The sequence below is a fragment of the Camelina sativa genome, chromosome 15 (assembly GCF_000633955.1).
Source record: "Camelina sativa cultivar DH55 chromosome 15, Cs, whole genome shotgun sequence".
NCBI classification, from domain to species: Eukaryota; Viridiplantae; Streptophyta; class Magnoliopsida; order Brassicales; family Brassicaceae; genus Camelina; species Camelina sativa.
In genome coordinates this window covers 12761469-12778555 of record NC_025699.1, presented here as the reverse complement: position 1 = coordinate 12778555, position 17087 = coordinate 12761469, and the positions used below count along the sequence as shown (strand labels likewise).

Sequence of the window (17087 nt, the reverse complement as noted above, 5' to 3'; positions counted from 1 at the left end):
AAGTGAATAGTGTTTTTGCCGCTAGTCTTAGCTATTGTCTAGTTGCAGATTATGCCCTTAATTGAGCTACATTGTGCATCTTTATTGATCAAAAACGTGTGAGGTTGGTAAGATGACACATAATAAATTCGTGTTCTTTCTTAATTGCACCCACTTCCTATATTATATATATACTCATCCGGGAGAATCTAAGATTATTACTTTAAACCGATTCGTTATATACATGGCTAAAAGATCGTAGGCCATGCATGCTCACATGGACCGGCACATATATATGGCTGTATCTATTAGAAACCGTAGCATAAATCCTTGTGCAACTCTTGGCTTGTTTGAACCATTCTATAAACATCACATTTTTTCTTACAGACATGAAAAGAAATAGACAACATATGAAGGATGTCAAATGATAATTCGTTTCTGCCATAATACCCTCATACGTGTCACAATTATTAATTTCAGAAAAAAAATATAATTTACAGACGAAAAAAAATGAAAGAAATAAAAATAGTTTTTAGGTTTTAATCCAACTTGGAAAAAAAGAAAAATAATACATCAGCACAAGTAGTTCTCCTTTGATAAGAAGTATATTTTAAATATTTTAATCTAAAACTTCATAAGAAAGCAATAGTTTACAATGCAGAAATTAGTATATAAGGAGATGATATGTAAGAAGAGAAACATGCTTGAAGCTTCTCTACTTCATAGGGCGTTACAAATCAAAATCATTTCCAATTCATAAAAGTTGAAGCCATGGCTGCATCTTTCTCTGTCCCCTCTATGGTAACTAAAACAACTCATGAATTTATTTCTTGTTATTTGATTATGTTGGTTATAACAAATTGTATGTCATTACTACTTAAGACTAACATGCGAATTGATGATTAAAAAACCAAAATCAGATTATGGAAGAAGAAGGGAGATTCGAGGCGGAGGTTGCGGAAGTGCAGACTTGGTGGAGCTCAGAGCGGTTCAAGCTAAGAAGGCGTCCTTACACAGCCCGTGACGTCGTGGCTCTACGTGGCCATCTCAAGCAAGGATATGCTTCGAACGAGATGGCTAAGAAGCTGTGGCGAACGCTTAAAAGTCACCAAGCCAATGGCACGGCCTCTCGCACGTTCGGCGCGTTGGACCCTGTTCAGGTGACCATGATGGCTAAACATTTGGACACGATCTACGTCTCTGGTTGGCAGTGCTCGTCCACTCACACCTCCACTAACGAGCCTGGACCGGATCTTGCTGACTATCCGTACGATACCGTTCCTAACAAGGTTGAACACCTCTTCTTCGCTCAGCAGTACCATGACAGGTATATTAAATTACTAATAAATTATTTTATTGCAACTATACTAAGCTTAGTGGTAATTTTGCTTATATTAGTGGAAATTAGATATCGGCTGCTTATTAGGAAAATTAATTTTGTGCTTAAGAAAAATAATGGTATCGAAGACCTCATGCTAAAAAATTGAAAAGATATTTATATTATTGCTGATCGGTATGCTTTATATGATAACGAAATTACATCTTTCGAGGTCTTACGTTGCTACGTGTTCAGAATAATTTAATGGTCTGTCAAACTATAGCTTCTACACGTTCTAGTTAAGACAAATTTCCTTAAAGTGAAAGTTTCCGAAAAAAAGTAGGATAGTTTTACTTCTAGAACTAAAAAAATAATAATATTTGCACCAATCCCATTGTTAATCAAAAATCAACAATTAATTCTATAAATCATTGGATAATGTGAAACATTTCTATTAGGTTTGCATGCATGCGTCCGCTTTTAATCTCCAAAGTGCAAATATACGTTAATAGACCATTAAAGCCAATTATTAGAAATTTTCATTAGGTTCTTTAATAGAAAAGAAAGTGTAATTATAACAAAATAATATCCCTATGATAATTAATTACAACCATGAATATGCATCACAGAAAGCAAAGGGAGGCAAGAATGAGCATGAGCAGGGAAGAGAGAACAAAAACTCCGTTCATTGACTACCTGAAGCCCATCATCGCCGATGGAGACACCGGTTTCGGCGGCACTACCGCCACCGTCAAACTTTGCAAGCTCTTCGTCGAGAGAGGCGCCGCTGGGGTCCACATCGAGGACCAGTCCTCCGTGACCAAGAAGTGTGGCCACATGGCTGGAAAAGTCCTGGTGGCAGTTAGCGAACACATCAACCGCCTTGTGGCGGCTAGGCTCCAGTTCGATGTGATGGGCACAGAGACCGTCCTGGTCGCTAGAACAGACGCGGTCGCAGCCACTCTGATCCAGTCGAACATCGACTCGAGGGACCACCAGTTCATCCTCGGTGCCACTAACCCGAGCCTCAGGGGAAAAAGTATGTCCTCGCTTCTCGCCGAGGGAATGGCTGTAGGCAAGAACGGTCCGGCGTTGCAATCCATTGAGGACCAGTGGCTTAACTCTGCCGGTCTTATGACCTTTTCGGAAGCTGTCTTGCAGGCCCTCAAGCGCATGAACCTCAACGAGAATGAGAAGAGTCGGAGAGTGAACGAGTGGCTAAGCCATGCAAGGTAAAGGATTAGACGTAATATATATATTGCTTGAGAATAATCATTATTGCAGTTATTTTTAAAGATACTTACCAAATTTACCATATTTAGTTAGATTTATTTTTTAGTTTTATCAATGAGTCATATGGTTTAAGTTATAATCGTAAAAATGGTAGTATATTGATTCTAAATTACAATATTCTAAAACTATTTTTTCTCATGTTCTTTTATCCCTACAAAACATACTCATATGTTTTACTTTTTTGTTTTGTTTTGCTTTTGTTAAACACTTTATTTCTGATGTGTATTGACCTGTTGGACTAAGCAGGTATGAGAACTGCCTGTCAAACGAGAAAGGCCGAGAATTAGCAGCAAAACTTGGCGTGACAGATCTTTTCTGGGACTGGGACTTGCCCAGAACCAGAGAAGGATTTTACCGGTTCCAAGGCTCGGTTGAAGCTGCCGTGGTTCGTGGTTGGGCCTTTGCACAGATCGCAGACATCATCTGGATGGAAACCGCAAGTCCTGACCTTAACGAATGCACCCATTTCGCAGAAGGAGTCAAGTCCAAAACACCGGAGGTCATGCTCGCCTACAATCTCTCGCCGTCCTTCAACTGGGACGCTTCTGGTATGACGGACCAGCAGATGATGGAGTTCATTCCACGGATCGCTAGGCTTGGATATTGCTGGCAGTTCATAACGCTTGCGGGTTTCCATGCGGATGCTCTTGTGGTTGACACATTTGCAAAGGATTACGCGAGGCGAGGGATGTTGGCTTATGTGGAGAGGATACAGAGAGAAGAGAGGACACATGGGGTTGATACTTTAGCTCATCAGAAATGGTCAGGTGCTAATTACTATGATCGTTATCTTAAGACCGTCCAAGGTGGAATCTCCTCCACTGCAGCCATGGGCAAAGGTATGTTACTTTTGGTTTTGTTTGCACACATACATAACATTAGTGAAAATAGAGTGTGTTATGAGACTGATTCCACTTATAAGTTATAGTTAAGTACAATAAAAAAAGTTTATATGAGACAGGTGACCGACTCTTCTTTGTTACACTGCTATTAATATAGCTAATGTATAAACTTAGATGCATTAAGTAGTGAACAAATCTGGTTTAGTTATCCTACCATCGATTTTATTTTTCTTTCAAATAATGATGTTTTTTTTACGTACAGGTGTTACTGAAGAACAGTTCAAGGAGAGTTGGACAAGGCCGGGAGCTGATGGAATGGGCGAAGGGACTAGCCTTGTGGTTGCCAAGTCCAGAATGTAAGACATACGTTCATAGCGGTGGTGCGGCCGATGCGGTTCGACATCTTCGTAGGAAAACTTGGAAACCACACTATCTTTAATATATCTTTGGACACCCGAGTAAAAGAGAAAAGACAAAAAAACATATAATAAATGTATCTTTGCTATTGTATTCACTAGTTCTTCTACGTAATAATTGGTTTACAAAGTTTGGGGCAATATTTTATGGGGTTTGCTTCTTTTTATGGATATTTTGGAATTTGATGTTATTGGCGTTCGTTATACTATAAACGGTTTATCTTATATTCGTGATTCTAGTTTCTTGTTTGGTTGAACCGAAATTTGATCTTGTCTAGTATATACCAGATGATGAAGGTTACAGCATTCGAAGGGTACTATATTTTGTTGATTAAAGCGGATAGTCTTACCACTATATACATGACCTACACTTAAGGAAGCAAATTAAACCAGATCAATATGTGATATGTCACTACTGGTCTAACTGATGGTACTCTATTAGGTGTTTCGCTTAGCACTGGATACCTATTTTTTCCAGTTGTGTCTCCATAATACAAAGAGTTAAACATAGAATGGGCATATGGGCTACCAAATCACCCCAATTTCTAAATTACTGTAATAGCTAGGATTCAAATTTTTGGAGCAGCACTTCTTGTCAAAATTTAAGTTGTATTATTGTAAATAAGGATCACTATACTCTGTGATGCTTTTATATATCTATATATAACAGCAAACCCACTTTTGGGGTCAACCTTTATCTAACAGATGACATTGTTTCTATTATCTCATCTAACGGTTAAGAATTATTAATGATCCCAACAGTTGCAAGTTTTTTTTCAATAATCATGTTTCTTCGTCGTACCCAAAGTCTTTTAAAAATTGCACCTATTAATTTTTACACCTTTTTGTTTCACACCTCTATATTTTCACATTTCTTTGTTTATATATATACAGATTTTTATGAACTTTGAAAAGAGTTTTTGTTATTTGAGTATTATATTATTAATGATCTCACCTTTTGTTAATGATCTCAAAAGTTGCAAAGTTTCGATCCAACAATTGTGTTTCTTTGTCGCACCCCTAGCTTTCCATGTTGGTACCCGTTAGTTTTCACACCTTTTATTTTACACTTCTTTGTTTATATAAAGTTGCAATGTCTTGATCCAACAATTGTATTTCTTCGTCGTACCCCTAGCTTTCAATGTTTGCAATTGTTAATTTTCGCATCTTTTTGTTTCACATGTATTTATTTTTACATCTTTTTGTTTTTATATATATACAGATTTGCATAAACTTTGAAAAGAGTTTTTGTTCTTTGAGTATTATATTATTAATGATCTCAACTTTTGTTAATGATCTCAAAAGTTGCAAAGTTTCGATCCAACAATTGTGTTTCTTCATTGCACCCACAGCTTTACATGTTGGCACTAGTTAGTTTTCACACCTTTTTTTGTTTTACACCTCTTTGTTTATATAAAGTTGCAATGTTTTGATCCAGCAATTTTGTTTCTTTATCATACCCCTAGCTTTCAATGTTTGCACTTGTTAGTGTTGCACTTTTTTATTTCACACCTCTTTGTTTTCACAACTCTTTGTTTTCACAACTCTTTGTTTTTATATATATACAGATTTTTATGGACTTTGAAAAGAGTTTTTGTACTTTGAGTATTATTAATGAACTCACCCTTTGTTAATAATCTCAAAAGTTGCAAAGTTTTGATTCAACAATTGTGTTTCTTCGTCGCATCTCCAACATTCCATGTTGGCACCCGTTAGTTTTCACACCTTTTTGTTTTACACTTCTTTGTTTATATAAAGTTGCAATGTCTTGATCCAACAATTGTGTTTTTTCGTCGTACCCCTAGCTTTCAATGTTCGCACTTGTTAGTTTTCGCACCATTTTGTTTCACACCTATTTGTTTTTATATATATACAGATTTTTATGGAATTTGAAAAGAGTTTTTGTTCTTCGAGTATTATTAATGATCTCACCCTTTGTTAGTGATTTCAAAGTTGCAAAGTTTCAATCCAACAATTGTGTTTCTTCGTCGCATCCCCAGTTTTCCATGTTGGCACCTGTTAGTTTTCACACCTTTTTTTTTACACCTCTTTGTTATATAAAGTTGCAATATATTGATCCAACAAATGTGTTTCTTCGTCGTAGCCCTAACTTTCAATGTTTGCACTTGTTTGTTTTCGCACATTTTTGTTTCACACCTCTTTGTTTTTTATATATATATACAGATTTTTATGGACATTGAAAAGAGTTTTTGTTCTTTGAGTATTATTAATGATCTCACCCTTTGTTAATGATCTCAAAAGTTGCAAAGTTTTGATCTAACATTTATGTTTCTTCGTCGCACCCCAAGTTTTCCATGTTGGCACATGTTAGTTTTCACACCTTTTTGTTTTACACCTCTTTGTTTATATAAAGTTGCAATGTTTTGATCCAACAATTGTGTTTATTCGTCGTACCCCTAGCTTTCAATGTTTGCACTTGTTAGTTTTCGCAACTTTTTGTTTCACATTTTTTTGTTTCACACCTCTTTGTTTTCATACCTTTTGGTTTTTATATATATACAGTTTTTATGGACTTTGAAAAGAGTTTTTGTTCTTTGAGTAATATTAATGATATCACATTTTGTTAATGATCTCAAAAGTTGCAAAGTTTTGATCCAACAATTGTGTTTCTTTATCGCACCCCGAAATTTCCATATAGGCACCCATTAGTTTTCACACCTTTTTGTTTTATACATTTTTGTTTATAAAAAGTTAAAATATTTTGATTTAATAATTGTGTTTTTTCGTTGTACCCCTAGCTTTCAATGTGTGCACTTGTTAGTTTTCGCACCTTTTTGTTTCACACATTTTTGTTTTCACATCTCTTTGTTTTTATATATATACAGATTTGTATAAACTTTGCAAAGAGTTTTTGTTTTTTGAGTATTATATCATTAATGATCTCAACCTTTGTTAATGATTTCCAAAGTTACAAAGTTTCGATCCAACACTTGTGTTTCTTCATTGCACCCCCAGCTTTCCATGTTGGCACATGTTAGCTTTCACACCTTTTTGTTTTACACCTCTTTGTTTATATAAAGTTGCAATGATTTGATCCAACAATTGTGTTTCTTTGTCATACCCCTAGCTTTTAATGTTTGCAATTGTTAGTTTTGCACTTTTTTGTTTGACACCTTTTTGTTTCACACCTCTTTGTTTTCACAACTCTTTGTTTTCACAACTCATTGTTTATATATATATATATATATATAAATTTTTATGGATTTTGAAAATTTTTTTTGTACTTTGAGTATTATTAATGAACTCACCATTTGTTAATGATCTCAAAAGTTGCAAAGTTTCGATCCAACAATTGTGTTTCTTCGTCGCACCCCCATTATTTCATGTTGGCACCCATTAGTTTTCACACTTTTTTGTTTTACACTTCTTAGTTTATATAAAGTTACAATGTCTTGATCCAACAATTGTGTTTTTTTGTCGTACCCCTAGCTTTCAATGTTTGCACTTGTTAGTTTTCACACCTTATTGTTTCACACCTCTTTGTTTTTATATATATACAGATTTTTATTGACTTTGAAAAGAATTTTTGTTCTTTGAGTATTATTAATGATCTCACCCTTTGTTAATGATCTCAAAGTTGTCAAGTTTCGATCCAACAATTGTATTTCTTCGTCGCATCCCCAGTTTTCCATGTTGGTACCTGTTAGTTTTCACACCTTTTTTTTTTACACCTCTTTGTTATATAAATTTACAATGTTTTGATCCAACAAATGTGCTTCTTCATCGTATCCCTAGCTTTCAATGTTTGCACTTGTTTGTTTTTGCACCTTTTTGTTTTACACCTATTTGTTTTCACACCTCTTTATTTTTATATATATACAGATTTTTACGGACTATGAAAAGAGTTTTGGTTCTTTGAGTATTATTAATGATCTCACCCTTTTTGAATGATCTCAAAAGTTGCAAAGTTTTGATCAAACAATTATATTTATTCGTCGCACCCCCAGTTTTCCATGTTGGCAACTATTAGTTTTCACACCTTTTTGTTTTACACATCTTTATTTATATAAAGCTGCAATGTTTTGATCCAACAATTGTGTTTCTTTGTCGTACCTCTAGCTTTCAATATTTGCACTTGTTAGTTTTTGCACATTTTTGTTTCATACTTTTTTGTTTCACACCTCTTTGTTTTCACATATTTTTGTTTTTATATATATACAGATTTTATGGACTTGGAAAAGAGTTTTTGTTCTTTGAGTATTGTTTCACACCTCCAAATTTTAAAAATTTGGAGTATTATTTTCTTTTAATTTATTAATCAACATCATTCACTCATCTTCATTAAAATTTTGATTGTTTTATTTATTGGTTTTTTCATCTAACTTTTGTTTGGTGTCGTTTTCTATTTATACATGCATCGATCATCTCTTCCAAGTATTAATCTAGGTAATTGATTGTGATTTCTATTTTTTCATAGATTTATATGTTCATATATTATAGCAAACTCACTTTTAGGGGTCAATTTAAATATAACGGATGAAAGTGTTTTTATTATCTCATCTAACTGTTTAGATTTGTTAATGATCTCAAAAGTTGCAATATTTTGATTCAACAATTGTGTTTCTTCGTCGTACTCTCAGCTTTCAATTTCATATTTATTAGTTTTTGCACATTTTTTTACACCTCTTTTTTTTTTTTTGACAACAAATACTACCAAAATATTTTTTTTACACCTCTTTATATATATTTATGGACCTTGAAAAGAGTATTTGTTCTTTGAATATTAATTAACATTGATTCACTCATCTTTGTTAAAAAATTTGGATTACTTTATTTATTGATTCACTCATCTAACTTTTGTTTGATGTTGTTTTCCATCTAACATGTATTGATCATCTCTTCTAATTATTAATTTAGGTAATTAATTGTGATTTCTAATTTTTCATGGATTTATCTTTTAGTCAATTTGGCTGGTTGCAGCTATGAGCTCTTTCTCCCTGATTCTCTTATTATTTTTGTATAAATTTTGATAGAATAATGATTTAAATTTTATTTTATATGAATATATTTCAAAATTGATTATCTGATTATGATTTAGTAAACCTAGATTTATATATCTTTAACTCTTATTGTCACTGAATCGATTTTTCATTTTTATATATACAATAAATATTTTATTTAACTAATCTGGTTGATTAATCTTAGTCATTATTTATGACTTTTATACTATACAGTTAAAGAATTATCATAACATTTTGACTCGAAATGTGAAATTAACAATGTAAGTCATTTTAAATTTTCACTTTCCCGTGCAGTAACATCTTGGTATATGTTAAAGCAAAAATATTTTGATGAATATTTTACCTTCACAGTTTATTCGATTAATAATCATTTTAGGTGTAGTATGTTATATCTAAATAACTAAGGGGCATTTCATATAGTTTTAATTTATTGTGTATGATGAGGTGCCAAAGGATTCATATTATTCAATGAAACTAAAACATTTAAGTTCGATTTGAAGAATGAGTTACAGTATTGGTCGAAATCAAAATCTATACAAATACCAAAAAAGTAGAGGTATACCTAGACAGCGGTTGTTGTATTGACATGACAAAAGAAAAACAAAAAAAGAATCAAAATGGTACCGATTCATTTTGATGTTTCAAGTTCAACAATGAAAAAAATCAATGCATGATATGAGATATATACATTGATTCGTCAAATGTAAACGGAATCAACCTTTGACAATAAAGCAAGGATTTGGGTACTTAGCACATGGGATTAAAATAACATAATCTGGAATATTACAGAGATTAACTTTTGATTGCGAGGCAAAGTGGGTCCTTAATCCCATACGTCGGACTATCGTAATCCCAAGTCCCAACTAAATTCCCCCGTCCCTGCAATCACGGGTTATATTCCTTTCTTTATTTCTTTCATTCTTTAAGTTTTTGTCCTTTTAATTATCCAATTATGTTTTGATTCATGAATTATTTTGTTGTATCCATTAGAACTAATTTTTAGTTTATGTTTATTTTTAAGAGATATCATTTGTACCTGACATGTCTTGATCTTTCTTCTTGTTCGCTTCTATAAGAATTTTAAATGCGTATACATCTAACAGCAATATATAATCTCTGTGTATATTATAGTATGTGCCACATCACAACCGTGAACTTCTTTGAGAGAAAATTTCCAACAAAACCAAACTTTTATTTTCGTGATTGATGAATTCATGCATTTGAGACTTGAAAAAAAAAAATGAATTCATTTTGAAAAAGAAAAGTTTGTTTTTGGAAAAATTTTCATTTGTATAATAACTAGTTTAAAGAACATTTTTACTTAGGTTTTCTAATTTTGTAAAGTTTTAGTCGCCTAAGATAATCATTAAACATACATCATGCAGCTGCACAGCCTCCAGGCATGCAAGCTTATGTAACGTTTATATCTCAATTTTGAAAAAGTTGCGTATTTATTATTTATTTGTTTTTCTTTTTCCCGTCACGAGCAAATAATATGGATATATATATATATATATATATATATATATATATATATATATATATTAAAGTACATATGTACGTGTTTGTGTTTATTTATACAAATATATTTTTTGAATGGGGTGAATTGGTAGCCAATATACCCATTCTATATACTACAATAAATTGTCCTTCAACGAAATAAAACGAACCACAATCGTAAAGGACCATTTATATATAGAATCACAATCGTAAGAATGAAATATATCAAAGAAAGAAAAACAATTCTGCTTGATATATATATATATATATATATATATATATGTCTCCGTAATTAACTGCATGCTGCCTTCCTGTTTTTGTATTAGGTGATCTGTGATCCGTTTATACAAAAAAAAAAGTACACTAAAAAGTTAAAAACAAATGTCAAATAATAAATTTTGTGCCGAAGAACCAATGCTCAAGTTCTTATTTGTGACTCAATAAATGGCCCTTTAACGAAAAAAAATCATAAATGGTCCTTATATTCTGATTTTTTCACAAATTTTGAAGATTACTTAAAATTTTGGTTCGATATTATTAACTATCTAGTTATAAAATAATATATACATAATCCTGATATATATATATATATATACACATAAACATGAAGCCGGCAAGATGATGACGTGTCTTTATGTATGCAATGCAACACTCTTGTCATTGACAACGGACATTGCGTCCCAGAAGCAACTTCTCCAAAATGTTATATTGGATTAAAAAAAATTTGAGATAGGCATTGTAAGAATCAGGCATCCTTCTTATATAACCAGATTTTACTAAAACTTTCTACATATACATTACATGAGCTAGCGTATATGCATGACTATATATACATAAGGATATCACACAAATATTAGCATATCGACAAACGGTTTTATAGTGTTCATGGAAATGTAGCAAGTAATCCTCCAAAAACCCTAAATGGCAAACATCAATCATTATATCGTTGAACAAAAAAAATGAATGAATCCTTGATGAGATTCTTAAGGATCCGATTTGACATCAAAGATGAGATTTAAGGTTGCTTTCTCCGATAGTTCGTAAATATTCTAATTCTCGTTGAAGTGTATAGGAATCTCTAATCAATAATACATCATCATATAATTAATCTTTATTAATATTTTAGGACTAATTTTGACATTTTATCAACTTTGCAACATCATATTGAGCTTTTGGAGAATGTTAAGCAGCTGGAAATTATAGAATAACATTCAACGAAAATATTTCCTCTATTATATGAAATGAAACCAAAATAATTTAATCAATTAACTGATATCTTTTTATTTAATTAACCTGCAAAACGATAATTAGAGCTTCATAATCAATACCGAAAGGAACTAATTAAAGATAAAAATTCATTTTAATCAGCAATTTATATAACGTCTAGTCATAACCGATTTGATTAGACACTTCATCTAACACGTTTCAGAATTAAACGGACAGCATCTAATATCTTCGATTAAAGACTAAAACGGATTTGTTTCGTATATTCGGATGGATTGGTTTTTGCTTTCTACTAGTTTATTTTAATTTTTAGAATAAGAAATAGCTATTGGTGAGGACTTGATCGATCACCTAACACGAAGGTTTGGCTAACGGATGCAAGAAAAATATATATTTTTTTAATAAATCTGAATTTGACTTCAATTCTTTTAGCCAGAATCTAGAGATGCCGTTAACCTATAAATAATTTTGAAAATAAAGTAATGAAAATTAAAGAAGAAAGTCTATCATTTCTTCAAGCAACTCTGATATATATATACATGACTTATATATAATGTTATTTGATATGGTTATCAATTACTCTGTGACATATATTATTAGCGTCACAATAGATTATACCAAGTAGCTTATTATGTTTGGAGCTGGGACGGCTAAGAGAAATAGTATGCTCAAATTTTCATTAGTACTGTATGTAACACCACAAATATAATTTTAATTAATGCGTTTTCAACTAATAAATAAGTGAAATTGATAAATTATATTGTCCCCGAAACTTCTAATTATCAAATAGAAAAATAAAAATCGAATTGTACTAACTTTCTGTGAGGATATAAATTTAATTGGTATACTTTATCATATCTACATGCATGTATAGCTATCCATATACTCTGCCATAACAAGGTATCTGCATATAAATAAACTAATCTAGGTATATAACTCTTTTCTTTTTTTTTTGGCAAACATATAGGTATATAACTCTGTCAAACTTTTTAGATATATAAAAGAAAAGTGTCTGAAAAAAAAGAATATAAAAGAAAAGTGTGTAATTTGCAAAACCTCTCATAAGCTATTAAGCTGTATGATATGGTAGCTCTTACAAATGTTTACAAATATCCCACCGATATGTGTTTATATATGTACACAAAAGCTATACATATGTAATTGAGCACATACCCATCAAGATGTACATACATACACACATCAAGCACATATACAAGATGGGTATGAATATAAACACCATTAAATTTACAAGGGTTTATATAATTATTATTTAAGGATGTTTATAGAATTGGTTATCATTCAGAAGCGACCGTTAAAATTAGCCAACATGGATATAGGGACGACGCATAATCCTCTACTCCTCAAATCCATGTTATTATTGTTTCCTTCTCCGAGATTTCTCATCATCGTCATTTTTGGTTCATCACCTTCTTGTATATGGATTTGATGATCCCCCATGCTCCTAATATTTCCCTATCGTAATCGTTTCAAAAACATAATTACGTGCTATTTCCATCAAATACTATAATACAAACATTATTAATACTAAAAGATAATTGAAACTTCCTTATCATCAAACAAATTAATATTGCGGTAATCTAATAATACAAACCAAGTCTGTTTCATTATATTATTCAAAAAGAAACTTCTCAAGATTTTCCTTATGGGTTTAATGATTTTTTTTTTTTTTTTTCAAGTGGATAGAGAGACAAATAAATTATGTGTCGGAAAGAGGTAGAGAGATTACCATAACGAAACTAGAAGAGACATAGTCCTCAAGTTTTCTAGGAGGCGTCTGAATATGTTCAAACTGACTGACCTGTTCAATATATCATTCATTTAAAAATTACAGATATGCTCTAACTACCACAAAGGGAAATTAATACAAAAACAAAAAAGAAGAAAGGGAAACTAATTATTGGAGTCAACTAGGTGATAATTACACTCAATCTTACAATCTAATATTATTTTTTTTTGTTTTTCTTAAAGCACTTCTTAACAATCTAAATTAAAAGTTAGAAAGAAACTTATGGATTAGAATTTTAATTATGGCTTAGGTTTTAGTTTGCTTGTGTTAAGTAGTATCTAACCTTAGGGCTATTGACCGGAGAGCTAGCCGTGTCCTCCAAAGAGTCATCCTCGCAAATCTTTTTGGTTCTTCCTCTCCCAAACTTCAATTTCCCCGGAAAATTAACCGGATAACTCTTGCCTGAGAAGGCGTCAGTGGCAGCGTCGGAGACCAGAGAAGGAGAGACGCCAGAAAGCGAACAAAAACTCTTGTCTTGTTGATGATCGCTTTCTTCATGCTGATTAGTTCTGTATTGATTTGAGAAATCTTCAAGATAAGTTGTCCATCCACTCTCCTCTTGATGATCACCACCATGATGATCATCATCATGAGCATCAAGATCAACATCATCATTATGGGCATGGTTTTGTTCATAAGAATTACAAGAGAATGTATCCATCATGTAGAGAGGAAGGAATAAGCCAAATTAAATGGAGTAATTTTTAAGTGGTTGCGTTGCGTATGTGTATATATATAAGAAAGTCGCTAAATTCTCATGGTCTATATAAAAATGCAAAATAAATTAATCGGAGAGATAATAATCGGAATCTTGATGTGGTCATCACATGGGTCCCAATGCGTTGATCAAAATTATCTATTGAAAAAAAAAACTAAGGCCAACGACGGACTTGTAAAGAAGTGTTTCCAACATACCTGATAATTTCTATGTAAAGTGACATGTTATTTCGAAAAGAGTATTATTTGCATATTATACACAAAAGCCTGATTGATATGAGTAGATAATATTTAAAAGGTTACAATCTTTTTCTTTCAAAATTAGCATGTTGTTAAACTTAATATTTGTATGGTTTTACTATTTCCATGATGTTTGATCAATTCGTTTTGACCCGTTATTAAGCTGACATGGGGTTTGGCCCAATCTAAGGTTGATTTGCAGGCATTTAACTTGCTACTAGTTTTTTGTTTTTGTTAAAACTTAATTATTATTAGTTGAAACATTGCTTTCGACCAAACTTATATCAAAACAAAACAACACTAAATCACTGACAAACATAGACAAAACAACACTAAAATCACGATAAAACAGAATTACTAAATTAAAATAAAATCCATAATGTGTTTGTCAGTGTGAAAAGTAATTACAAACGGTCGGTTGCGCTATGACAAATAGTCCCCTAAAAAACGTCTTTCTGATGTCGCTATATGTTTTACTAATTTTAAATTCACTCGAATACAAACCAAAATAAAGAAAAGGGTGAGGAGGAGTAATGTTTCGTGCGTTGAACTTGACCACTATTGAATGATGTTGCGTCCTTGGCGTGAAAATGTCAAAGCCTGATAAAAAGAACTTTTTCTTTATCGTTAGCCGTTACAGAATGATATAACATCCTGCTTGGAACGGTTGGATGAGATGAGCACAAACATGACGAAACATTTGAAAATGAACTAGGATGAGATCATGAGATTCTCGGGCGATGCGAAAAGACTACAACTAAACTGTAACGGATTGTTTTCCGTTTAAAAATGGAGTAGTTACTATACACTTCAATATTGTTTTACTTTTTGGAAGGAAGCTACAATGCATTTCCTTTTTTTTCCTTTTTCTTTATTAAATTTTGAGTATCATTGATTCATACTTAAACATTAACAAAAAAAAAAAAAAGAGCACAATGGGACATAATCGTTTTAATATGAATGAAAAACTTGTACCCAAAAAAAAGAGTATTCTAAATTTTCGTAAAATCTCCTTTCATTTTAGATGAATCGACATAATGCCTCAAAAGAACACACATTCTAATATAGAACGGATATTCAAAAAGAAAAAAAGGTTAGAGAGGCATATGTATTTTTAAGTTTGTTCGTGTTGAAATTACGCTTTCAAAAAACTTTTTTGAAAACTAACATTTTCTTATAAAAAAAAACTGATCTATCCTTATTATTCTGAAATTTAAAATGGCGAAAATAGTGGATAATTAATAAACATATATCAATAAAAACATATAATTAGTTTTTTTTTGCATATCATATTAGTTAGTTCTTTGCATATTTGTGCACATCCAACGGTATTAGTGAACTTTCATGTACCTTTGGTAGACGTACCTTACAATAAATATGTGTAAGTCAAAGCACGTCACATCGCAACAAATTGTTGCATGTGTTTCTGTTAAAAACTTAAAATACTACGATTTTTGGAAGTATCAAAACGTTGTTAATGTTGGATATGGGTTTCACCCCATTTTAGCAGGCCTTCTCTCAATCTATCTAACAAATGGTCAACGGAATTCCTAGAAGGATTGACTGACCGAATAGAACAAGTTGGACCAGTGACATGCATAAATGGCCCGTTAACATGCTCAGCTCATTTAAACGATGGCCCGAGTACAAACAATTGTCGCCAGAGCGGTTAAACGGTACCACATCGATCCCAAAACAATGGTGCAATAAGTCCCATCGACTATAAATAAGGGAAGGCCCGAATGAGCAGAGACAAAAGTTAACTGGAATAAAAGTCAGGAGATTATATGATTCTAATTCTAAATACTTAAATAGTATTAGCGAGTGTACAGTTTTGTAACTAACCGACCGACTTTTAGTAACATTACTGTAATTTTGCCGATCCTTAACAATCTTAGTAAAAAACCCTATGTTTAGTCTCTTTTGTTACTTCTTCTTTTACTCGACGATCACTTGATCAACAATAAACATTAGAACAAGTAGTATGTCCATAAATTCAAAAAAGCTAGTATATATGGATATCAAAACGTTAAACATTGCTAGTTTGCTACGATGCAAATTTTAGACTTTCTCACTTGAGAGTTGAGAGTTGAGACGTACGTAGAGCTTGAAACTCCTCTATATGTGTATAAAACTCAATCTCAGCTTAATAATAATACTCAAAAGCGAAATGGTATTTACTCTTTAGAATTTACCGGAACCAAAAATCTCCAGCGACCATCGAAAGTGAAAAAATTACAAAACGAAAAGACATAAAAGAAAATACATTTTCACCATCTCCTCTTTTGCTTGTTTTTTTTTTCTTGTTTTTTTCTACCTCTCGAAACCATTTATCTCTCTGTTTTTTTTTTAACTAAAAAAAAAACAGATAATAATGGAGAAAGCGGGCGAAATCTCCGCCGCCTCATCCCTCCATTTCGCTTTAAATACGACTTAGAAACGGTGGTCCGATCAGTCCCACAGCGGCAAGCTTGGCGGTGAATGAAAAGAAAAAACATAAAACGCTTTCTTTCGGGTTCGCTTCTTTTATATCTATATACAAATACGTTTTGGATAGAATCTAGAAGTCGATGATTGGTTCTCCGATAGTGAGGTTGCGCTCCACTGTCCACGGTAAATCAAAGAGCTTCGCCGTCACAAACTTAAAGATCTTATTCACGTTTATGTTATAAGAAGCACTCGAGAAGAAGAGCGTCGCGTTTAGCGCCTTCGCGTATGTTCTCGCCTGTTATACAGAAACATTCACAATCTAATGAGTACTTTATTTGA

The 17087-nt window shown here is 32.4% G+C and overlaps 2 protein-coding genes across 2 annotated transcripts; one reads left to right on the top strand and one right to left on the bottom strand.

The window, feature by feature from the left end:
- On the top strand, positions 536 to 4083 carry LOC104746606 (isocitrate lyase-like). The gene is made up of 5 exons (XM_010468127.1): positions 536 to 780; positions 900 to 1306; positions 1927 to 2529; positions 2837 to 3429; positions 3695 to 4083. The coding sequence occupies exons 1-5, from the start codon at positions 751 to 753 to the stop codon at positions 3790 to 3792; spliced, it is 1731 nt and encodes a 576-aa protein (XP_010466429.1). The 5' UTR covers positions 536 to 750; the 3' UTR covers positions 3793 to 4083.
- Positions 12583 to 14086, bottom strand: LOC104746605. The gene is made up of 3 exons (XM_010468126.2): positions 13645 to 14086; positions 13302 to 13373; positions 12583 to 13027 (listed from the first exon to the last, which is right to left on the bottom strand). The coding sequence occupies exons 1-3, from the start codon at positions 14023 to 14025 to the stop codon at positions 12854 to 12856; spliced, it is 627 nt and encodes a 208-aa protein (XP_010466428.1). The 5' UTR covers positions 14026 to 14086; the 3' UTR covers positions 12583 to 12853.

Excerpts from the sequence above, each read along its gene's own strand:
- LOC104746605 (XM_010468126.2), bottom strand. The coding sequence starts at position 14,025 with ATGATGGATACATTCTCTTGTAATTCTTATGAACAAAACCATGCCCAT. Across the intron at positions 13,374-13,644 it reads CTCCGGTCAATAGCCCTAAG|GTCAGTCAGTTTGAACATAT; the intron begins GTTAGATACTAC and ends TATATTGAACAG. Across the intron at positions 13,028-13,301 it reads TCTCTTCTAGTTTCGTTATG|GGAAATATTAGGAGCATGGG; the intron begins GTAATCTCTCTA and ends CGATTACGATAG.
- LOC104746606 (XM_010468127.1), top strand. The coding sequence starts at position 751 with ATGGCTGCATCTTTCTCTGTCCCCTCTATG. Across the intron at positions 781-899 it reads CTTTCTCTGTCCCCTCTATG|ATTATGGAAGAAGAAGGGAG; the intron begins GTAACTAAAACA and ends AACCAAAATCAG. Across the intron at positions 1,307-1,926 it reads GCTCAGCAGTACCATGACAG|AAAGCAAAGGGAGGCAAGAA; the intron begins GTATATTAAATT and ends TATGCATCACAG.